The sequence below is a fragment of the Rhea americana genome, unplaced genomic scaffold (genome assembly GCF_003343005.1).
Source record: "Rhea americana isolate MKP2758 unplaced genomic scaffold, rheAme1 scaffold_30, whole genome shotgun sequence".
In the NCBI taxonomy this organism is placed as follows: domain Eukaryota; kingdom Metazoa; phylum Chordata; class Aves; order Rheiformes; family Rheidae; genus Rhea; species Rhea americana.
The window spans coordinates 6,938,530-6,963,704 of record NW_028186424.1 but is presented as its reverse complement, the minus strand read 5'-3'; the positions used below and the strand labels follow the sequence as shown (position 1 = coordinate 6,963,704).

Here is a 25,175-nt window from a genome sequence, read left to right as displayed (position 1 = left end):
TGGTGGTGTGGGGCTGGGGACCCGCCTCTGTGAGGGTTGGGGGGAGAGGTTTGGTGGTGTGGGGCTGGGGACCCGCCTCTGAGTGTGTGTGGGGGTGTCTCTTGTCAAGGGGTCTTGGGGGCACCCCAGTGAGTTTGGGGGTGCCTCAGGCACACCCTGGTAAGCTTGAGGGTGGGGCTGAGGGGTCTCTGGTGTAGCTGGGGGTGTTGGGGCTTCCTGTGACTTGGGGGGAAGAGTAAGACAGGGCTTGGTCACTTACTGTAAGGCTGGGTGCCCTGATGCGTGTTCCTTGCCTAGCTCAGAGCGGTCCAGCACGCATATGCTTCACAGCAGCATGTGTCTCAAGTATTTATGAATTGTGGCAATACGTGTGTTTTAGCCTGGAACACTAAGCATGTGCTTTATTCTGGAGGCCAATATTCTGCAGCTCCTCTGCTAGAGGATCTCAGAGGATAATTAAAATTTTTAAAAAATTCTACTCTTTGCCCTGCATGTTCAGTGACCTCCTTAGGCATATGTGGATCCAATGGAGTTCTAGGTATTTCTGTTTAACGGTCATCAGGGCACAAGTAGCTGCTGTGAAGCTGTAATTAAAGGAGTCTAGCATCCTTTTCAGGTCTTAAGCAAAGCCTAGTCTTAGAATTAATGGATTCCCATGATTTAATTACCTGATATCATTGGATTTATGTTCATTCTCAAATATGGAGTGAGAGATTGCCACTTGTGCTTAAATGCATATTATTTTAAAGTATGAAGTAGTTTCATTCTGGGATCTTGAAATGGCCATAGTGGGAAAACTTGCTGGTTTTCACAACATGATTTTACATGCATCGGACACTAACCACTTTAAGTAGGACTTTTTTTTCTTTATTTTTGTTTAAAGATTTCCTCCTATTTCCTGCAACTGCTAACTAATGAGACTGTGAAAATCGAGATCAATTCTTGCTTGCACATATTTGCACATAAAGTGGAGTGTTCCTAATATACCATATTCACTCACAGTTTTAGATATATGCTTTGTGTCAGTATACTGTGTATTTAATCTGATCAAGCAATGGGGTATAAACATCTCAATGTAATAAATCTAAAGTCTTCTGTGAGCAACGGAGGCTCATTTGAGGTTGTGTTGGAAGGTACTGTCAATTTTATCTCATCTTAGGCTTTATTTTTAAACTAGCTAGCCACATTAAATAATCAGAGGTTTTTAAAGATTCAGCTTTTAATCAGTTGTCTCAGTTTTAGTTTGGAGTAACAAAAGGAAGCAGTGAAGCTGATTGAACATTAAGTTCTATAATTTGCTAATACAACTTAGGTATACAACACCTTGGGCTAAAGCATGACTCAAAGAAATAACAAATGCAGTTGTAACCTGCTTGCTATAGTTTGTGTTGTGTTGCTGATAGTGTAACATGTGGACATGTTGCAAGATAAATATGAGTAGCTGAGCCCTACTTGCAAGTGTTCTTACCATGCTTATGTCTTAAAAAGCAGCAAATGCCTTAGTCTCAGAGGGAGGCGGAGGGAGGAAAAATAGTGTAAATAGTGATAGTGTAAAACTCCAATCTAATTTGTCTGTCTTGCACACAAAGCAGCAGAGTTCAGTACATAGTGAAGCAAATATCTGCGTAAGGATTAATGTAAGAGTGGGAGAGACTTGAATGCACGAATTTAAACACATAGACAGTAAATTTGAAAACATAATAATGTTTTCATTAATGTTTTTGTTACCTTTCTGAATTATTGTTTTTGTCATAATCTTCAGATGATTTACTTTCGGATGGTTTACTTGACTGATCTTGGCTCACTGATGAATAGAAAACAAGCTAATTGTTAGGTGTTTGATCTTAAATAAAGCACTTGCTTTCTGGACTAGATTACTATTTCAAATGATCTAGCATCTCCTCCAGCTGATGATCCTGATTATCTTTCATAGGTCCTTGTCTGCATCTCTCCAGTGTGTTCATTCTTATGGAAGAAGTGGCTTTAAGTATGACTGATAGCTATGCACTTATGAGGAATCATCCTTGTTGGGCAATGGTTATGCCTAATTCTTGCTATATGCTTTCTATTATCTAATTCCCCCCCCCCTTTTTTTGTCTTTTCAAACACCTCCCTGCATCCTGCCCCCTCCCCCCCAGCCCCTTCAAATCCTCAGTGAGGCTACTACTGATTTTTTTTTTAAAACCAACCAGAGCAGGCTCTAATGGGAGGTGGACTGAGTTGAAGTTCTGTAAGTGTTAGCTTGCATGAGATACTTGATTGTTTTTTTTCCTAACTTGTTTTCCTCCTTAATCTTAGATGTAATGCAAGCTTTAGTTCTTCACACTTGAAATACTAGTGAAATTATTTATGTTAGAGATATATAAAACTTTACAAGACCATAAAAGATAAAAGCAATGAGTAAGAAATATGTATTTCTATTACAAGCGTTGTTTTTTCCAGATTTTTCTACCAATAATGCCTACAAAACAAGGATTCTTATGCACTATGTACCTTTAYAAAATCCATGTATGTTTAGACAGTGTAGGGAAAGTTTGAATAACTTTATTCAGAACTTTGCTCCTAAACACATTTGCTTTGCTATTTACTGGTGGTATGGTGTGGTAATGAGTCCATGTGAATAAAATGACGAAATAGTGATTTGCTCCTTGCAAAGACTATTTTTCCTAGTTAGATGTCTTACCATAAGACACAGGACTGCACCTCAGTGGCCCTACTGGCCTTAAGGAGTTGGGAACGAAGAAAACACTAAATGACAGAGCTCCCTTTAAAGGATTGGCAGCTCAATTAATAGGCTTGTATGTCAACTGCAGAAAGTATAGTATCAGCAGTTAACTTTTCAGACTCGTATCAAAAGAGGAGTGTCTGTGGAAATGCTGCATTTAGATGCCTGCAGGGTAGTCTGAGTTAGCTTTCCATATCAGGATTTTTAATACTCTTAAAACTCCTTTTGCAGCTGTTAATCTCACTTTGCTAGTAAGTGCTARGCTTCCAGTGTGTTTGATTATCTGAAAGTGCATCTGGCCAGCCACACCCTTATTCATGGTGTGATGTTGTATATGTGCTGATATTCTAGAATGAGTCTGCAGATTTTAAATGCGGAAAATGGGGAAAACTGTGAAAACATCAGTGATGATCTAACAGCGGAAGACTGTAACTTTTGCTTTACGCCACCGGAACCTACAGGAAGACCATCCATTCTGCGCCTGTCACAGAAAGAAAACTTGCCACCAAGAAGTGTGGCAAAAGCTATGAAGGTAAATATGCTTTTGCATTGATTATGTTCTTCCTTCTATGGTCTCTGACATTGAACTGAACACGTGTGCTATCTGAAGCTTGAAAATACTGTGTTGTTCATGTTCTTCCCCTTTCCTCTTCTCGCTTCCCCCTCCCTTGCCAAGGTAACCTTTCAGACTCCTCTAAGAGATCCTCAGACTCGAAAAATCTTAAGTCCTACCATGACAGACAAACTCGAGGCTACTTTTACACTGGATGATTGCAAGGAAGGACCAGAGGATGATCTCTTATCTGCATTCAACAATGTTGAGTGAGTAATGTCACTGCTAATAGTCTTAACAATGCAGGATATAATCAAGATGATTGTCCCTCATAAACTTGTTTATTTAAAATGTAATTTTTTAGTGATCTAAACTGCATGAGAGGATCAAAATTAGTGTTGAACTTGATGCACAAACTTTTTTCAAAGTTAAAACTTTCTGAGAAGTAATGGTAGTTGTCTTGGTTGCAGTACTGATTGATGAGCTCTGTTTCCATCTCTGCAAGTATATTAGGCAGAATACAAAACTATTTCCTACGATAACTTTTTCCTAACTTTTCTTCCTGAGACTGTATAACTATCTGAAGCTTATCTGAAGTCTTCTAACTTCCCTTTTGAATGTCAAGTACTATTTTATCTCTTTAAATTTAATTCTTAAAATGTGTCTTAAGTGTTAGCTTGAATTAACACTTTGAGTCAGTGAGTGCTAAGTTTTTTAAAAAGCAACCTGAAGTGAATGTAACGTCAAYCCCAAGTTACAGCTAGTTTGTGCATCTCTAACATAGAAGCCTGTGCCCAGCATGGCTAATGCCTAGAGGAGAGCACAAAGTCTGCGGTGTTACAATTTAGTGTTTTGCAACTCTTTGCTAGAGATATTGTTATAATAGTGTAGCAATGATACAATGCTATTATGTTATTTAATAGCTCTCAGTGGATATTTTTCTTACTGAATTTTTCAACCTTGTTTTAAGCTTATGTAAACATCTGTAAGCATCTGTAATGCCTAGCAGCAAGAAGTTTCAGAGGTTAACTTCCTCATCTGTGGAGGAGTATGTCCTTTTGTTTGTTTTTAAACTACCTGTCAGTTTTACTTAGCCTCCTATTTTTTCATTTGGGAGGGGGAGAAGGGAGAAAGATGGAAAACAGCGGATGATTAGTCCTTGACTTCTCAGTGCCCCTTAAATGGTTGGATTCACTTCAAGTTATTAACTTGCATGTATACTGTAGCTTAGAAAAGTACTTCTGAGTAAGCCACTGCATTTTTTTAAACTATTTGCTTACTGCATCTAACTCAAACTTACTGTTCACCTGAAAATCATATATATTATACATATACATGTAATATAAACACACACAGAAAATTGAAAGGGTTGGCCACTAACTGTTTTTAGTTAAAGGCATAATTGTGTGTCAAGGCATTGCTTGTACTGTGTAGATATCCTTTTTTTTCTTGCTACAAGCAAATGTATATTTTAATTTTAAAAACTTCATGTTGCTAAATTACTTTCTTTAGAGAGAATAGTAAAAAATCATGTCCTTTCAAGTTTCAAGCAGATATCTTGTTCTCAACTGGCATTTATTAGGTTAAAAACTGAAAGAAAATGGGAGGGGCTTGACTAGTTAGACAAGTCTGGGGCTGAACTGTTGCAGGGAAGCGGCACTCAAACCGGGTGAGAAGAACTTACTGACCTTTATCTCCAGCCTTTGCTTTCAGGTTTATCAAAGTAGTATTTTTACTGAGCAGCTTTTAATCATGTTCTGCTTTATAGCAGATATGAATGGCACACAAATAATTACTTTGCATAGGGACAAAACAATGGGAGGAAATCCTGTTTCAGGAAGTAATGGCTTAACTCTCTGTAGTCTGAGGATGAGCCTCAAAAGTTAACCTTGGGGAGATAACATGGAGAGCAATAACTTGTAGAATATCCAGCAGTAGTGAGTATACAAACTCTTTAACTTGTTTCTTCTGTTAGAATCTTGCCTCTTTCTCCTACAAGAAAATAATTTCTCTCTAGTAAACTACTTTGCTCTTCAACTTTGGTGTTATACAGAGTTGAGAATACCTGAAGTCCAAGTTTTTTTCTGACATGTAGGACCTCATGGATGAAATGCTGGTGCACGCTTTCAGACACACAAAATCAGCCAGAATGACCAGACAAAGCAATGGATGAAATGGGAGAAGTGAGTCATGATCCTAGCCTTGTGAGTTAGTCATGACTCACAGACAAATCACCATAAAGATGTACTACTAGTTGTGCCTATGTTTGAGCTGATTGTTGATAACTCCTGAGTATTGCATGTTTCAGGCTATTCAGTGAAAGGGAAATGTCCATTTCACTGTAAGTAGAACTGTCAGTGTTGAATGGAATAAGAGAACCTARCTGTATCAAATGGATAGCTTAGGAATACTGAGTACTTTTAAGGACTGATTCTTTTTCCTGTAGTTCATGTACACCATCTGATAATTGCAGGTTGTTAGGTGGTAACTGATTCTTTGTTATGCTATTCTTCTATCAGCTCACACACTACATCAAAAATTCAGACTGTTCTAAAGCATGCAAAGCTACTTGAGCAAATCATCTTTTTAAACATGATTTGAAATGATGTCTGGAAAAAATAGTTAATCATGTGTGATCTGACTCTTCCAATGCAGTGGAAGTCTTCAAAAAACTGAAGCTGAAGAAAGTAATAGAGAGGCAAATATACAAATGCCAGAGAAGGTCAGCATTGCTCCTTACCCGGATGATGAGATGCCAGTGAAGAGCCGAGGTTCCTACAATATTGACTTTGATAACTTAAATGACATCAATCCATTTCAGAGTTCAATGCAGCTGCCCAATTCTCCTGGAAATCTACAAAAGTCTCTTGTGTCTAGCAGCCCTGAGAAAGTTTCTGAAAAAAGTAGTAACTCTCTTCCACTAGAAGATAGAGTTCCTTTTCCTTCAACTTCAAGTAYGGAGAGCACTAGTGCAGAGGAAAACAGAGTCTTCTCTGGAAAAGAGCCTGTTTTGACAGAGTTGGAGTCTAATAAACACAAGATGACTCCTAAGCAAGCAATCAGTGACTCTGTGCAGGATGTGAAATCTACTTCCAACATAGTAAGCCACACTGATAACTCTGTGCAATCAACAGAAGCACCTACATGTTCTGTACAACTATCCGATGAATTAGATTCTAGTAGTTCTGATGTAAGCAGTTCTTCTAAAACTGGGGAACTGAAGCTTCAGAATACTTTGGTAGCAGAAAAAACCTCCACAGAAGAGTCAAAGCCTGCAGAGGAGYCTGGTATCTCCAAGGAGGAGCCTGCAGAAAAGCCTGAGATCACCAAGGCTGGACCAGTAAAACTGGAATTTGACTTTGATAATAGCACTGTTAGAAAACCACCTCCTAAGAAACTAGGTAAAAGAACTGGAATTAAGCCACCTTCCAAAAAAATTACTAGTGCCAGAACAAAAACAGAGAATACTGAAGTGAAAAGTGTAAGTAATGTGGAAGAAGAAACTCCTGTTCCCARAGCATCCTATAAGTTTGACTGGGACAAAGTTGACGATCCAAACTTTAATCCATTTGGAGGAGGCTCTAAAATTTCCAGCTCACCCAAGCACCCTAAACCTAGCTCTCAAAAAGTTCATCTACAAGAGGAGCAGGATGGTACCTTGTCAAAGAAGGAGTCTCTTCCAGTGGAGCAGGATAACACACCAAGTACCTGTGAGGTCCTTGAGGAAGGAGATCCTGAAAGTCTGTAAGTAGATCTGCTTAACTGATTGTAGAAGTATCTTGAACTCTTCTGTGAGAAAAGAGATGGTTTGTCTCTTACAACAAATGTATTCTAACTTCTTGAGTTTCTCCCTCATGTAAATGAGTGGACTTCTGAAATGCATTGTAATCTCTAGCATAATGGGTTGTGATGGTAAAGATCTTACTGGGGAAACCATCTGGAAATGGCTGGGTCTGTGCAAAAATTATTCTTAAATCATGAGGAAGGRAAGAGAACAGACTTATGAGAAGAGCATTAACCCCCTTGGTCGAATGTTTCTTTATCCTCACTCCTCAAATTAGAGTGAAATACAGAGGACCAGGTAGCAGCTGCTATCTTTTAAGAGAACTATGTGTTTTTGATGTGACTGGGGAATTAATTGGCACAATTATACTTTAAGCAACTTGAAGAGGGGTTAGACAGTTCTGTTACATATTTACAATGTAGAATTAAGGACTAATTGAAGTGAGCTAAAGTACTGGCTGAGCTTGGTGGTGGTGTTCCTTCCTTGCATTGTCTTGGGATTTGAATGCTATCTCTAATTCAACTGCTTCCCATGAATATTGCATTTTTATGGCACCAAATTAGAGTTCTCACTTGAGAATGGGAGATGGTGTGTTTTATTTACTAGGAACTGTAACTATTATCAGCTTTTTTTTATTTTTTTTTGGGTTACTATAGGCAGGTACTTGCTTGAAGTAGACTCTCATGAGATGTAAATTTGGCAGAAATGAGTGTCTGCTCTCTTACTCCTTGTATACCATGATCAGCTACTTGTAACTTCTTACTTGGTAAATATTTACACTGTCATCAATAAATGAAGTATTGGACTTCTAATGAAGCTTTCCACCAAAATAATGCAACACAACTAGTAGTGTAAAGAATAGCAGGCTGCCTTATAAATCTTTAACTTTTTGACCTATCTTGTGCTTTACAGATGGAAATAAGTCAAAGGTATTAAGTCAACTGTAAGACTCTTCTGTGATACTACTGTGATTTTTCTCCCTTTCTTTCCAGATAGCATTGATTATAATGAACTGAGCTTTCTGTTGCTTAAGTGTCACCAGGCAAGACAGTGAATTTATCTCCACTCTTGAAGCTTTCTGTACTACAGCAGTAGAAGCTCTCAAATAAGCTTACTTTAATTCAGTGTTTCAATATATCTAGCAAACAGTTCAGAATTGTCTAGGTGACTTGGATTTGGTGATAACTTTTTTTTTTCTTTAGGGAAATCAGTAAGCAGAGTGTGGCAGAAGACAAGCCAGGAATTCAAGAAGACAAGCTAGGAGTTCAAACAGAAGCTGAACCTCCAGGGCAACTAGCCATGGTAATGTATAGCAAAGATATCCATTTCTTGGCCAGTTGTTTAGTGAATCAAAATTATTCTTGACTTCATTATGTCCCTTGTTTGATACTTTGTGCGAGAATTGTTTTTAAGCATCTTCACCAGTTTTAGATCGAATATCTACTATGTGTAGACTTCTTTTGAAGGTAACATCAGAGGCAGCTAAATTAGTAGCTTAGTACGTAGTATCTTTCTCTGATCAGCAGTATTGTATAAGGACAAACCTACGGGTGTGGATTCTGTGATTCCTGTCTACTGTGAGCTATGCTCAAACAACACCTTGATAATACTGTTTAGCTTCCCTGCCTATAACTTCTGGAGGTTTATGTTGGCAGCCTAGCTAGTTTAAAAACCAATTGATCATTATTATGATGCTGAATATATTCATGCTACTTGTAAAGTGTTACATTAACAATAAAAAGTGGTGCTTTTCTTCTACAGGAGAAGAAAATGAGTCCCTCTAAACTGTCTTCAGCTAATGTCCCCTCTCAAGATACTCTAGTTTCTGCTGACAGTGGAAAAAGCTCAATGCCTGCAGAAGAAGTTAAACTTAGTTTTGACAGAACTGACATAATAGCAGATGACCAGACAGCTATCACTGAACCTGAAGAGCAATTCAGACCATCAGCAGAAGGTAAGAGTGGTTTTTTAGAATCGCCTTGGAAAGATGCTATGAAAATAACTGCTCAATGTATTTGTTCTTCTACTTCAGTACTGACAATTGATACTACTTTTTGTTGTCTCCTTTTGCTATCTTTGAAGGATTGTAAAAACCATGATAAATAGCAGGGGTGGGAAATATTTGGAAGATTACTTCTAACCTTCTCTGTATTATACTAAATTCCAGTAGCTAGTTACTAGCAATAATCTGTTACCTGAGAGGTTGAACATTATTTTGGCATAGAAATGGTATCTTTGGAGCTTTGGTGACAGCTTTCTGTGCTGAAAATATATACTCTGCCCTCAAAATCACTTAGTGTTAAGCACTTTCTAAACTGAGAACATTAGAGCCATATAACTGCGTGCCTATATTTGAGTCTTGTAGCTTACTGCAGGCCCTCAGCACTGCTTGAATGCTGCTTTCTTGTTGCAGCATGGGTCTTTCTGCACTTGCATACGCATCTTGAAAGCTTACTGCATAGCCAAGGCTTTGAGCCACTTGGGAGAGTTGTTGCTTGTGGGAGCATTGTGTGGCAGGATGAGCAAATGACTTGACTGCTATACAGTGTGTCACATAGTACTTGAGTGGAATTGATGTATTGAGAAATGTCCATGATAACTTGTGTGATCACAGCTGTAAGATGTGTATTAATGTTAATGGTCAAACTGGTAACCTTAGCCTTTTATGTGGCACTGTGTGAAGAAGTAGTGTGCTTGCCACTTTRACCACAGAACAACAGAATTTCTTCAAATGTGTTAAATTATATGAATTTATCATGCATTTGGGGGCAGATGGAGGCTGAAAGTTCATTTGACTTAAACTTTGCCTTTTTAATTCTGTTTTGAAGTATAAAGCTTTTAGCAAGTAGAAAACTAGAACTTACTTGCTTTTTACCTGTACATATCTGTTTCTATCTGTAGATGCTTCACTGTAAGATCATATGACAGTATCTCTTGTGTAATTCTTTTTCCAGTTCTTGGAATGGGCATAGAAATAGACTATCTCGAACAGTTTGGAACTTCATCAGTAAGTATGATACTGAAATATTTTGTTACCTTTCCTGCCTAAGGGCAAAGGAAAAGGAAACTGTCAAGCCTTAGGTGCTTTTATGCAATGACTTGGCTTTGAATCTGACTGTAGAAATATGTTCTATTTCAAAGGAATGTATCTGTAAGGCTGGGGGAGGGATGTAGTTTCATGCAGTTCTGCTAAGGAACAGAGGTCATTGCAAAGGTGCTATTTCTGTGATTGGTAGCAAAAGTGAAATGGATGATGTTTCACATCTCTGCTCACCAAAGCTGTGAGAACATAATGCTTTGGAAGTGCAGGATTACTGTTGGGAAGCAAACTTTCAAAGTTTTTTTTTTTCTTTTTTCAGGAAGTCTGTCTAAATCAGGAATGTCATGTTTAAATTAGTACAGCTTAATTACTTTCTCTTCCTTTGGACCAGAGTAGCTATGACTATACAGTGAATTCAAATTGTTTTTTAATCCCATGATATTTGTTTTGTTATGATAGCAAAAGCAGAGGCTGACGTACACTGCTCACTCAGTTTACRTGCTGTCTGTCCATGTCAGATATGTCTGCTAGTTTTGAAAAGTTCATGAAATTTGCCCTTTTGGCTCTATCTGAGCAAAGGACTTTGAGTTCACTTGATGTTACATAAGGACTTAAACTTGTGGGCACCAAGTTCTGTTATATAACTTTTCCCCTGAGAACAATACTCTGGCCACAGAAGAATAGGCTCACCCTCCCTCCAGAAGACTGTGTGTGTTAGTAGATTTACTGCTTTATAGCATAACACTAGTTTTGCCTCTTTCTCCTCAGTTCAAAGAGTCTGCTTTGAGGAAGCAGTCACTGTATTTGAAGTTTGACCCTCTGTTGAGGGACAGTCCCAGAAAACCAGTTTCTGGTACTATTGGAACAAATACAAGTTCTATGACTGCTCCACTTCAGTGTAGGTATGTATTGATTTAATCTAACTTGTAATACATAGCCATATAAAGAAAGGCATCACTTGAGCAAATGTAGGCAATTGTGTTCATTTTAGTTCTGTTGCTGGTTTAAGCAGATTGCTTGAGGAAACTGAAAAGCCTGCAGTGAGTCTTCAAAATGAAGAAAAACCGAAAGGACTTGATCTTCTGGGAACATTTACAACTCCTGTAAGGATACTGGAAATGATACCAAGTGACTTCTTTTGTGTGTGTGTGTGGGGACGGGGAGGGGCAGCAGGGGGAAGGGGTCAGGTAGTGTTCTGGATTCAAGATTTATCATGCAAAACTTCTATGGATAACAGAATACTTAATGCTTATTTAAACTGTCATCTTAGAAATGAGGTTGGGACAGCCAGTTATATCAAAGCTGAACTTCTTGATGGACTTCATGTCCTTGCATATCATCTCTTTTGTAGAAACTAGTAACAGTACACATCTTCTAAGAACTTAAACTATTCTTAAGACTGCTTTATATGAGCAGTTTTTCATGCAGCTGAAGCCACAAAAATAAGATAAGCTCTTGTTAAATGTACTGCTAGAATGAAAAGCACTAAACTTCAATTAAACTTGCTGCTTTACAACTGAAGGCTTATAATGTGAGCATTGCTTCTGAATAGGGATCTGCACAGCAGTTTGGAATAAACTGGTGCTTAATTTATTGAGGATATAGTGTGTTGTCATGTTTCTGCTCGTCATGACTGGTAGATAGCAGTTTCTTTAAGGCCTCAAAAATAGTTACAAAATATCTACAAGGTAGCAAAGTTGTAACAGTTGTGGAGGTAGCTTGAGATTTCTTAAGTTAAATATGTTGAATTAGCTTGATTATATTCTACATGCAGCCAGGCAATTGTGTTGAAATCAAAATCTGTTAACTCCAATTTTTCTTTCCTTGCAGGATACAGGTCCTCTAATTCCACAATCTCTGATCAGTGATGTTTCACCACTGACTTTTGCTGCCTCTACAAACACTGCAGTGGATGCTATTATAGATGTGCTAAAATATAGTCAAAAGGACATGGATGCAGCTGTCGATCTGGTTAAAAAAGAGGTATGATGATCCCTCCAAAGCAAAACTTTAACCTTGAAAATCCCCTTTGTGTGGTTTATGGTACACCTCTCTACCTGAATCTTTTTCATCAAACTTAGAATAAGCATCTCATCCAGAAAAGCTTAATGTAAGCTTGATGGAAGTAAGAGCTATAGAACTCTTCGGGGCTGATATCTAAGGAAATATGGCAAACTTCATTTTCAGTCAGCTTCTGACTAGTATKAAACAAGGATCTACTATCAAGAGGTGGAATGTATGGAGGCTTAATATCGGTGGTCTAAGTACTCTTCATTAAACTGGGTAAGAACTACCTGTCCTTGCCTACAGGAAGGAAGGCTGCTTTGATTATAACTATATCCTTAAAACAAGGTGAAGCTGTAATGGCAATTCAGTGAAGGGGTGTGGTGTCACTTTTGTGTGGAATGGGGAGGCACAGGACAAAGGGAGAGGACAGTGTGTCCAGCTGCTAAATTAAGAAAAAGTCTGGAACACACTGGAGAAAAGTAATGTAAGAGGAAGGAAGGAGTCAGATGTCAAGAGTCTTCTGCAACTCTATTGCTATGGAAATTGCTTTTTACCTCACTTTCTGATGCAAGAAGAGTAGTATATCCCCTCATTTCAAAACTGAGTGCTGCTTTTGTTATGGTTTTTGGTTTATGTAAAGTTACCAATACCAATTAATGTAAAACAAATATTTATACATAAATCTTCCTAAATCAACATGGGAAATGATGCCATTAGTTTTCAAAATTAACTTCTTCAGAAGCCTTCAAAATGACTGACCAACTTCACTACAGTTAGTGAGRCTAAGGGTACCAAATGATCTTTAGGAAGATTACCAGTGCCTATGGCTGCTTGCTGCTTTACAGCGCTCTTCCTTTAGACTGCAAAGGTGCACTTCTAAGAGTGAAAATTTTGCAGAACTGCTTTGTCTGTCATTTGGGAGCAAACTTTTACCTTGTATATTCTATRGTGCATGAAATGGGAAATAAGTACAACTTTGGCAGGGGATAGATTTTAGTGCAGTGAGCAAAAACAAGCAGAACTTACATAACAGAGTAAAACTTTGTAATAGCTTAGTTGATGGTCTAATTTCTGTTTTCAAAGAACCATTTTAAACAGGTAAACATAGTTGCAGTAAGATAGATGCTACTGGATGACTGTAGCAGGATATACTATACTAATCCAGAAGGACAGCAATCTGAATTTAAGATGACCTTAAGTTTCTGTGAAACTACATGTGTGTGGAGGAACCCTGTTTTCCTTCTGGATATACATAATTCATGAATATTTGCTTTTTGAGGGGTTTATTGAATTATTTTAGTTGACTTAACAAATAAGCTTTGAAGTGTTTGTCATTTCATGCGTTTTGCTTTTGTCAAATTTTATTTCTRCCCTCACAGTCATGAATACCTTTGTTTAGTTCCATAATGAGTTTAAACTTGTCAGGTTCTCTATCTTCTGATACTTTATCTTTTACAATTCACTTAAGGTATGACTCTCAAAACTACTGAAAGCCAGAGCTTGCTGAACTAYAGTATACTGGGCAACTTTGAGGGGGAAAATGAGAAGTAATCAAGTGCTCTTATTTAAAATTCCAGGCTGGTTTGTGYGTATGTAGGCTCCTTTGTCCTTAAGTAGCTTCCCACCTAAAGTAGACTATCAGCATTACAGTTTTAAAAAGACACTCCACCCCCCCAAGACAAACAGTTTCCTGTAGTTCAAGGCAAAAGATACTACCTTGCTTATAGTGTCTAATACTGTTACTGTGAATACTATTACTGTGAGCTCTGCTTTAATTTAATTGTTGTGATATAGGTATGGATATTCTTCAAGATGGAGTACAAAGTTTGAGAATGTGATGGGGGGGAAGGTTGTTCATTGCATAAATAGCTTCAAACTGCAACCTCATCTTGATCAGAATAATTGTATATATTGTGTGTATATCAAGAGATTCAGTTGAAGATCTCTGCCTAAGGAATAGACTATCCTTATTACAAATAAAACAGTATTTTAACAAATTCAAGTCCTTGTAATGGAGAAAGTTTAACTTAATTCAGAAGTTCACTAAAGTTAAACAAAATGCAGAAGAATGTAACTCACATACAAAGTGATGCAAACAACAGAGTTATCAGGATATATTACTTTTATATTTACTCAAATCTCGTGCCCTTTTGGCACTTTCTATGGCCAGTTATTTCTTTCCTTAATGCCAAAGTATGTGTCTCAGAAATATCTTGAAGATGTATTGATTGCCATGTGGTGTGCCTGAAGGCTCTTAGCATTCACAGTTGATAGATTGTATTTGCACCACCAGTGAGAACCTTAAGTCTTGGTAAACTTAACAGCAGTGACTTCTATGAGTGAATAGATAAGTTTTTAAATGCAACTGCCTTCTGATATTTGCTCTTTTCTGTGTTAAGATTTGTAGATTCCTATGGCTTCTTTTCTTTCTCTTTCATTTAAAAGAGAATAAGAGAATATTACTACTATATGGTTGAAGATCACTGGCCAAGGAACAATGACCTGTATGTCAGATGAATAAGAGTAGTCAAGAGGTGGGCTGAGATTACTCAAGTCTTGCCACTTAACAGATACCAGTCACATTCAGTTGGAATTACTTCTGTGAAACCAGGGTATCATACTAGTTCATCTTATTTAACCTAAACTTTAAATGAAACACTTAACTTTGATTTTGTTGAGCAGTTAGAATTTAAGTTTTCCCCATAATAAATTCTAAGTACACCTAAGTTACCTTTCAGGCTGTGTTGATACCAATGTGCATCACTTCCTGTGAAAGAAAGCTTTACTTTTCYCTCTTTCCCCCAAGGTTCAAGAAAAGCAGTTGGAGACTCTAGAATGGAAAAAGAAGTATGACAAGCTTCATATGGAATACAAGGAAATGGGGTAAGCATCTGCCTTTATGTATCTGCTTAGAAAAAGCAGCTAGAGGAAGTAACTTATGTTCAACATTGTTTTTCATGTGTTATTTCAGAAAAATAGTTGCTGAGTTTGAGGGTACCATAACACAAATGATGGGTAAGTATCATATTTACATAATAACAGTTTGAGGGGGGCATGCTAAGCATAAGACTAACTGAAGTCAGTACTTTCTTTTAATGGCATAGCATTTTAAGTGCTTAGGGGTTGTGTATGGCTGCAGACAAGACAGCCATAGGTCAACTGTCTTATGTGTATTCAAACAGTCATGGTAGTGTATACTGATATGCCTTGATAGGTAATAATGACTTCCTAAGTTAGGCATGAGCATACTAAGCTTTTTATTTGACTCTCCAGTTGAGTGGGKTTKKTTWKTTWWTTWWTTWWTTWWTTTTAAGARYTGGCAGATCTAAATGCCTGCAGCTTGTGTTAAATGAGGTCAGGTAACAAACAGTGACTAGATGTCAATAGAACTTTATACTCTTAGCTGAAAGCTGAATTTGCTGAATCTATGCTTTACTTAAATTTAGTTCTTCAAGGAGACTTGTATATCAGCTTTTTTCCTACTTTGTCAAAAAGTTAGCCTATGGAAAAACATAATTCAAGTGTACTAGCAAAAATTTGACCTGAGAGAGCTTGTACTCACCTAGCTTGTTGTTCCAGTCTCCTCCCAGATCTTTCAGCTACTGTGTATCCTTAAAGTGAAAAACATCTAAATGTTGTCTTARATTCCTGGTTTCTATTGTATCATCTCAGGCTTCTGCTGTGGTAAACTCAAGTGCAGTRTCTTGATTACATTGTGGTAGAACTAGAATAGAAGCCTTTTAAAGTAAAGCCATGTATTTGGACAARCTCCTTATAAGCACAACCCTTAATGACATCTGGAGTTAATAGGAGGTAATATGCAGCAGATTAACAGAGTAAAATCTCTTCCCTAAACATAAAGGTACAGTATCCTTTGGGAGGAGGACTAAAGTATGAAAGCCTCTTTTTAGTTAAGAGAAAAATAAATTAGAAATGTGGAATTATGTCCATGTCAGATTTCTTTTTCTTGTTACTTGCTGCATTAGTGTAAAACATAAGAGYGTAACACTGTTGCCCTGTCTTTCTYAGAGGATGCTCACAAGCAGAAGGAGCTGTCAAAGAAAGAAATGCAGAGGATGATGGAAGAGAAGCAACAAGTTATTTCAGATCTGAACTCTATGGAGAAATCTTTCTCTGAACTGTTCAAACGTTTTGAGAAACAGAAAGAAGTGCTAGAAGGTTATCGCAAAGTAAGATGCTATAATGCAGATCTCCTTCAAGACAAAGGAGACTTGCCTTTTATAAGAGTTGGAGAAGTGATGAATTTCTAGAGCAGCGACTTGTTACTATAGGCACTACCTGTAAAACAGGATACTGGGTTGTGGCCTGTTTAAAGATTTAAGAATTGAATTACTTAATAGGTATTAATTCTGGCTTAAAGARTGATTATCTGTTTGTTAGAAGCCAAAGTTTCCCTCAAACAAATGAATGACACTTTTTTTTTTTTCCCCTGGATGCTTAAAAATACCACTGTTAATCACAGACTGACTCAAATGTAGTGACTCTTGCACAAGGGCAGCTTGATTCCCTACATTCTTGATGGATGTTCAAGAGGTTTTGCTATTGCAAAGTGAAACATGTCCTTTATTGRGTGGGCTCTTCAGCTTAAAAACAAAGCCTAGTAAAGTCAGCTTTTTGTTCTAAAACATCTACAGCCATTTCTAGAGATGGGGGAGCTGAAGTTTCCAAGCTAATTTTCCTATGCAGGAAAGGCATAAAAGCTGCATCAATTTCTATGAAGAGGATGTACCTTTAGATGAAACTTTCCTCAAGTTATCCTTTACTGTCCTCTTTAAATTCAAAATCAGTCTTATGAGGTTCATGGTAGTCCAACTTTTAGGAACAGGCATTGTCTGTCTTGCCAYTTACATATTAGTGTTGCAGAAACTTATGTTGAGGTATCCATCTTATCTCATGTCCATTTTTGCTCTCTACCATGAATGTAGAGGCTTTCTCCTTAGCATAGAGCTAAAACATCATCTGGAGACAAGAGTTGCTAARTCTGAGGTCTAGAATTAGTGGGAAGTCTTAGCACTTTTTTCCAAACAGTTTCAACTTGTGATAATAGTTCAAAATAATAAAGGAGCGATAAAGTTAGCTTTGCTATTTAATGTTGGATGCATTTGCACCATAGCCTAAAGCCTGAATCTTTCCATGGACTCCTGGAAGTACTTGGATTTTAGTTATTCTCTGGACAATCACAAGCTAAGATGAAGCTGATTGAAAGAACAAAAACTGATGAGAGATAATTAGCAAGGRCCCAGTGGCCTTTTCTTTTTACCAGAAGCTTTCTACTAGATAGGAATGTATCTTGGAGGTGGGGCAGAGGATAAATTTAATTTGTGCAAAATAAGGGAGGTTGAAAAGAGCAACTACACCCACACCCATTTGGGAAGTGAAGAGATTTATTCACCTTATCTTTGCAGACATGTGGCCAGGAATCTGCAGTCTCAAAAACTTAGCTCCTAGCATGTAAAAAGCTAATTAAACTTCTCCCTCCTGGGATAGAATGAAGAGGCTCTGAAAAAGTGTGCTGAAGACTACCTGGCCAGAATCAAGAAAGAAGAGCAGAGATATAAGGCCCTAAAGGCACATGCTGAAGAAAAGCTGCATCAGTAAGTACCATGACAAGGAGTCGGAGCGAAGTACTTTGCCCAATTGGAGTTGCTGCAGAATGTGGTTTGTTAGTGCCAAAAATTCAGTGTGACTTCAAACACACTTAGTTTGGGGATTAATCTTCAAAGTGCAAGAATCTGCTGTGATTCGATGTCAGCAGTTCTGCTCTGCTGTCTGAGGGCTTAAACACTGTCTTGCTTCAATTCCAGAGCAAATGAAGAAATTGCCCAGGTACGGAGCAGAGCCAAGTCAGAGACTGCAGCATTACAAGCCAGTCTCCGCAAAGAACAAATGAGGATCCAGTCCTTAGAGAGGAGYCTAGAACAAAAGGTTAGTCAAAATGTCACTAGTGAGTCTTTTAGTTACTTGTCGAACTAGTTTAAGAAATACCTTGTACCAGTGCTAGAAATAACCATGCTAACTAGCTATGCTGTTTTTGATGACTGTTGCCCAAGCAGATGCTGGGACATAGCCACTGAAACTTAGGGCACAACTCTAGCATGTTAGAACTCATGCAMAAGTTCGTATGAGCAAAAGACTTGTTACCATAGGTGAGTCACAGAAGTGATTGATCAGGCTACTGTGTTGAAGGTTATCTACTACTCCATCCCCTTCAACAGTTCAGAACTTAAACATCTTACAGGGCAGGATTTGAGAGTGAATCTTGAATAACTGAYGGGTGCAGCTTGTTCCTAAGCATATGATTTACAAGCCATTAGCACTGATACAGGGTTTTTTTTTTGTATTGGCTGAACTCTCTCAGTATCTTTCAGGCCATTAGGCCTGATATTCAACTGCAGTGCTTTGTAATGCATAGATGAAGTTTTAGAATGCTTTGGGAAGGCACATGAGTTTGACTTAGAACCTTTTAAAGGAAAAACTTTAAAGGTTTAAAAATTATATTGCTGGAAATGCCTGCTGCTAGTTTTATGTTGCATCATAGCTGTAGTTTTATGAGCATTGGAGACTCAAAGTAATGCTGAAACATTCCTGCATTTCTGAAGAAAAGTCTCATGGCTGTGTTAGATCTTCAGGCTTAGGGCTGGRTTTTTGGTAGTTGAATAAATAGGTCTTTAAATAGTGAGATGAGAAGAAGCCAATTAACTCAGAACTAGTTTGGCTCCTGTTATAAATTCAGCAACACTTTGTGTTAAGAACCCCATTAAAATGGGTAGCCATATAAAGAGTAATAACTGATATTTCCATATCAGTTATAGAAATAGCAGTAAGTCTCCAAATGTCATCCTACAAAAGTTTCTTGTGAAGATTGAAATCTAAAYGGTCAATAGTCTCTTGAATTTGAGTGTGTCTAACCAAAAGACTTGAAACATAACTTATCACACTCAAAGGTTGCTGATGTTGATTATGGGGAAAGTCTGCAGGAGAAGTAAAGAGATAATATCAAGTAAATTCTGTTGGCTCATTTGTCAAGCCTATTAAAGGTACCTTATAAGCTTCTAAAAGTAGACTGTCCTTTAGAGTAAATTTCTGTAGATCAGTAGCATGTAAATGGACTTTCTATTCCATGTGTTGGCAAAGATGACTATTTGGGACTCAAATCACTGTATCATAGCTTAGACATAACAGAAATTCACTGTTCTTTTTTTATTCTTAACAGACTAAAGAAAATGATGAACTAACAAAAATCTGTGATGACTTGATTTTGAAGATGGAAAAAATCTAATAGCTGAACTGTCTTGTAAATATGTAGTCTCTCTGAATTCTTGTCCTGTGTGTTCACTCTATTTTTAATTATGACTGTGGAAAAAATAAAACTCTTGATTTTCACTTTTGTATGTTATTGACTATGTCTTTTGTATGGAAGACCAATTTATTGATAAGCTCATAAATACTCAAGCTCAGTTGCCCCTTCTGGTACGTATCAATGTTCATTGTGAAAAACGTGTTCACATAAGTCACTCAAAGTTGTAATCCTGTCATCCTCAGTCTCTTTTCTCTATACAGGAATGCCAAGGTTCTGTACTGACAGCTGCTGGCTTTGCTGGTCAGGGTCAACATAGGACATGTCTCTATTTTGCACATCCTTCAGTCTCCTCTTAAACAAAATGTTCTGGAGTTACAAGATTGTAATAGAGCTTGACCTGTCACAGATGCCATAAAGTAAGAACTGAAAGCTTAAGCATACTGGATGTTATGCTCTTGCCTAGTCACTTATGTTCCTTCTTTATAAGAGATGCTTGCTTACTGGTGTGAAACTTAGACTTATCATTTGCAGTAAACAAGACCAGTTAGTAATGTTGAAGGTGAATAATAAGTGAAATATCTCTTACAGGTTTGTCTTACGGAGGGCCTTGAGAGAAATACAGTAGGTTGCCCTCATTAAAGGTGTCTTCMTCTCAACCTCTGACCTGCAATAACTGATATCTCAGATGTCCTGTTTTTACTTGACGGGATTGCCTCATTACTGGCTACTGCTTTTTATTTATTTATGCTGGGAATTCACTCCTTCACTTGCCTAACTAGTTGTTGAATTTTTGCTCTCAGGAGTGTTGCTGGTATGTTCTTAGCTCTTCTTATTTTGGAGTGGTTTGTATGTCAAGGTAATTCTCCAGGAAAGGAGGAAAAATGATAACAGTCCCTAGCAGGCCTGAGGTCTAATCTAGATAGCTAGCAACCTGTTAGTAGCATGTATATTGGCTATTGTATGTAGAATGAAGATCCTATAGCTCAGAGCAGGTTTACAGTTAACTAAGGCTCCAAATTCATGGTACATGGGCTTTTCTCTATCTTCTGCACTATCCTGAAAGTGTCTGTATAAAAAAGTGATAACAATGTTGTACGCTCAGCTTCTGCTGAAACTGCTCTACTGCTTGCTTGAATTTAAGTCTTAGTAAAGCGCCAGATATTAGCAGAATAAACTTCTTACAGARAAGACTGCATATAAAGTTTGTTGCTGTCTTAGCTTCAGATAGCAGGCATTATTCAAGGTTATGTTTTGGGAATTGATGTGGTCACAAATGATAGATCTGTTCTTCCTCCCTTGGTAAGGGGAAGTGAAGTGATAGGAGTGTCTTACTGATAGGCTTACTAATCTGGGGAAGGGGTACTGACTGGGAGAAACTTTTGTACTGGGTCACTGCCCAGTGCCCTTTGGTACATCTTACACAAAAAGGGAAGGGTAGAATAGAGAGGAGAAGTATTCCAATTCAGCAGAATTTCAAGCTAGATTAATGTAAAATTAAGCTGTAAATTCACACATTAGGAATGAACTTGCAATACTAAATCTTTCCAAAAGATGTAGCTGCTGCTCTTTGGTCTATTGATTGTAATAGACTGGACTTTGCTTCAGCGCATTGCAGAGATGGAAATTGTCCCTCTCTACTCTGGCTGCACTTAACGGTAAAAAGACAACTGTTGTGATAAAGGATCCTTGTTGGAAAGGACAGAGAAGTGCAGACTGATACATACCAACAGACTATGTAAATAGTGATAATACCATCTGAAGCTTCTGTGCTGCAGATACCAAAGTGTTAGCATTCCAGTGATTATAATAATTTTTAGAGTTTGGGGGCAAGGTCTCTTGTCATTGCCCTTCTATTCTGCTCATGAAGTGTGTGGGTGGATATAGCCTTTTCCTCTGTGTCTTCAGGCAACAGTGGAAGCTGCAGCATGAGAGAGTCCTGGGATCCTCCATTTGTTCCTTGAGGTGACCTGCCCCAGGATCCCCTTRTGGATTCCTATTGACTGCATATGCAGAGTGTCTCTGCTCTGGTATCCTGCTGGGTGAAGGGAGGAGAGCTGCTAGCTGGAGAGAGGAGGGGAGTATTAATTCAGCTTATGTTTATCCTGTTGCTTGAGCATATAGTCCTTGCAAACATCACAGCCCTCAGTCCAGTAATTGAAGTGGATGCAGAGGAAAAAAAAGTCCRGTTGAATGAGGCCAGCATATTGGATACAGATGCTGCGGTAGGATCAGTGCCTGACAATTTTCATTTTGTCTGTTATCAAGCATGTTATCAAGAATTGCACATTGTGCAGCAAGTTATTGCGTCTTGCTGTTGCGTAATAGAAGCTGTACAGCAGTAAAATGTGAAAGATAATCGAGCACACTTCCAAATGCACACAAGATAACTGATAGTATCTGAAAACCAATACTTGGATGGAGATCACTGTTAAATGTCTGAATACTAAAAATGGATGAGTGGGAAGTTCTTGAATGCGTGAGGTCCCAAAGCTTAGCATCGAGGCATTAGCAGGCTTTCAACCTGGACGATTATTTTGCTTGCCAGAGTTTTTTCCTACTTTGCTTGATTCACTTTGGCCTTTACTTAAACAGCTCAGAAGGAATAACATTTTTCTGTGCATGTGCAGCATGCATTTCCAACTAAATCAATTCTCACCATCTGTAACAATTTATTATTTTGCAATTTGTAACTGAAAAGTATTGTGTAAATGTTGCCCTCCTTAGTTTAAAGCATATATACATAGTTTAAATATATAGATATAATATATATATATCATCTCAAATGCTGGACAGTCCCTTACAAAGGAATTCACCTTGAGGACATACAATGTAGGTGGCAAGATRCAGGTTAATAAGCCTGTGTGAGGTATGCTTGTTTCAGTGTAATTTGGTTGGTGTACAATTCCTCAGATGAGAATCAAGCTGGCCAATTTGTTACTTTAATACTGTTTAGTCTTTGGCATCTATCTGCAAGTAGATAATAGAAAAATGTGATATTGTCTAATGCCTCTCTCTGCTTGCTTGGCTCTCTTTCTTATTTGTACTAATAATTGCTAGGTGCTGTACAAACAGAAGATGACAGTTCTTGCTCCAGACAGCATGTTCCTGGTTCGAGTGTATGGGACAAGCAGTAATTCAGAGCTAGCAAGGGTGGATCAATGCTGCTGAACCTGCCAGTGTAAGCTCACTGCGTTTCTGTGTTTGCAGTTAGGGTTTCCAGAGGCCTTTTGCTTTTAGTACCATTTTATGGCTTTGCTGGGTTCCCTGTAAGGGTGAAGTGTCGTGAGGATGCACAATTGCCCTTTGCCTACGTGGCAGTATGATTGAGAAGAGCCAGTMTGTGCTGTTAACCTGCACTGAGCTGTACCTGGATGTTGGATAATGTTTTCATGGGCATGGGACTTGTCTGTTAGACTTCCAAAGCAAATTTCATTGTGTAGCCTTGTCTAACGTGGTCCAAAGTCGTCGTTTTCCCAGTCATTTCAGCTCTTCTACCATAAACAATTTTCATCAGAACTGTCTTAAACTAGAGTGGTCCAACCCCAGAGTATTCAGTGTTTTCAATAGTTAAAGACTTCTGAATCAGAAGTCTTTAGCTTAATGCCTGCTAGATTTGGGGAATTTCTCCTGATTGACCTCAAGATGGATCCCCCCGAAATCAGAGGTTGGATTTCAGCCAACTTTCTGGTCCTCTGATGATGCCCAAAAYAGTTAAAGAAATGCCATAGGTGGACATAGAGTTATCTCAGGGTGAAATCAGAATCGAGGAAGGCTGACTCAAAACACTAATTTTGGATGGACATTTAACTACATAGCTTTACTTTTAAGATTGCTGTTTATATGTCCAAGTCAGGTGTTACTTTTTCTTCCTGTTGTAGAAATTTAAATTGCACAGAGAATGCCAAATAGTGGAACATCTATTCCTTTTTTTCAGAAGAAGAATTTGTTACCTGAATGAGTAAAACAGCATTTTGAAACCAGTGAGGGAAACTAATACTTTCTGTTAAAAACAAACTTATAAAACATTTTATCACTGTATTTATATGAAGAGCTTACAGCCTTTTTGGAAGCCCTTAGATCATGACATGACTAATCTTATGACTCTGAAAGATCTATGGGGCTTTAACTTTGTCAAATGGATTCAGTCACAGTTTCTACTCTCTTACAGATTTCTTTTCCTTTCCAGTATGCCTAGTACAGACAAATTAAATATTCCACAGGAGCAGGAGCGAAGGAAGTTCCTTGCAAGTTTCACCCTACTTTTGAATGATTTTGGTGCCAGTAAAATTAACTGTAGTTTACTTCATGTATTTGTTCTTCAGCACTTGCTGCCAGGTTTTTGCCAGTGATGTCTGATGGCTGTTTGAGTGTCTTGCTAGCAGTCTGCAGACTAGGCATGTGGATGTGTCAGACCTTGAGATAGATAGATAGATAGATATATATGTGTATATATATATATCTCAATATATATATTTTATATATATATTTTTTTCCCTCTCCTTTGGGAGAGGGTAGTGGTGTAACTGCCCATTTCTGTCCAAATATACTTGTATGGTAGATCTCAGTGGCGCAGAGGCAGGTATGATATTTTAATGGGGCTAACGCATTATGGGTTGTAACACCCAACAAATGTGTTCAGATGCACTTTGTTTGTTAGGCTTGATGAAGGAGCCACCTGGGTTACAAAGTATAGTAAATCTTTCTCCCTGAGTCTCTTTAAATCCACCTAGACTTACAGTGTAGGATTGGGTGGAGGGAAGATCTCCAGATCCTTTCAATATGCACTCATATTTTCCCTATTCCAGACTAGGTGTCTAGTCTGCTTCTACAGTGCCAGGACAGACTTTAGATTTCTGTGATGGGACAAATTTGGTAGGATGGCATGGACTTTTCTAATCAGCCATTTAACCCCACCCCCCCATATTCCAAGTTTGTTGAGCAATATTGCCTCCTGGAGCCTAGTTAACTACTTTTCATTTTATTTTAATGGCTTAATAAAAAAGACTGCTTTCCACTGTCTTAACTTCTTCCCCAAAGAAGTATAGCTTGTCCACAGTGTCATGTCATGTTTTTCAAATCAGGAGCCTACATCACTCCTCCTTAATACAAGCAAATGTTTCACTTCTGAAATTCAGTTAACCCATTTTCTTTTGTACAAGTTGCCACTTCTCTATTATCTTCCTAGGAGATGCACAAAACAGGAGGAGAACAGAGTTAACAAAAAGGTGATTCTGGCCTCAGGGAGTAAAGAGCGTGTGTTAGCAAGTGTGAAAGGCCTGTGCATCCCAAAATGCAGGAGGACTTCACTCAGTGAGGGAATCCAGATGTCTCCAATGAATTTCTTCTCAGGGACATGCCCCCCAATATAAGTGAACAGGTACCATCAAGAAGAAAAAAGTATCATTGGATGGCAGACCTACAAAAACCACTCTTCTGAACCTTCTAGTTATGAAAAGTTCCATTATGCAGAAAGTTCCACTTCATATCTTTCTTTTGGTTTTTAAAACAATAAATCTCTGCCTTTCTTTCCATTAGTAAATCCAACATGACTGTGTTTGGGAGGCAAATGACAAGTGTTACCCAGACTCTTGCAATGAGAAGTTGTCTGGGAGCACACATCTGACAGCTGATAGTTTTATTTATAATCATGGCGCCATAATCTGGCATTCCATCTGAAAGCAGCTGGTATTAAAAGGGAGAATTATGTTTGGGTTGGAAGAGAGGTAAATGTAGGTCTAAAAATAG

At 38.1% G+C, this 25,175-nt stretch overlaps 1 protein-coding gene across 2 annotated transcripts in view; it reads left to right on the top strand.

The window, feature by feature from the left end:
• The window catches only part of TACC3 (transforming acidic coiled-coil containing protein 3), a 20,331-nt gene extending 818 nt beyond the window's left edge, over window positions 1–19,513 (top strand). The window contains exons 2-16 of one of the 2 annotated variants that reach the window (XM_085309674.1): window positions 3,077–3,257; window positions 3,402–3,547; window positions 5,934–7,022; window positions 8,265–8,364; window positions 8,824–9,016; window positions 10,017–10,069; window positions 10,871–11,004; window positions 11,115–11,205; window positions 11,933–12,085; window positions 14,916–14,992; window positions 15,081–15,124; window positions 16,139–16,299; window positions 17,618–17,724; window positions 17,935–18,055; window positions 19,344–19,513. In XM_085309674.1, coding sequence (XP_085165800.1) covers window positions 3,078–3,257; window positions 3,402–3,547; window positions 5,934–7,022; window positions 8,265–8,364; window positions 8,824–9,016; window positions 10,017–10,069; window positions 10,871–11,004; window positions 11,115–11,205; window positions 11,933–12,085; window positions 14,916–14,992; window positions 15,081–15,124; window positions 16,139–16,299; window positions 17,618–17,724; window positions 17,935–18,055; window positions 19,344–19,409 — 2,715 coding nt within the window. In that variant the 5' untranslated portion in view covers window position 3,077 and the 3' untranslated portion in view covers window positions 19,410–19,513. Of the gene's footprint in view, window positions 1–3,076; window positions 3,258–3,401; window positions 3,548–5,933; window positions 7,023–8,264; window positions 8,365–8,823; window positions 9,017–10,016; window positions 10,070–10,870; window positions 11,005–11,111; window positions 11,206–11,932; window positions 12,086–14,915; window positions 14,993–15,080; window positions 15,125–16,138; window positions 16,300–17,617; window positions 17,725–17,934; window positions 18,056–19,343 lie in introns of both variants that reach the window. The other variant, XM_085309673.1, reaches the window with a different exon arrangement.
• Window positions 19,514–25,175: the final 5,662 nt, after the last annotated feature.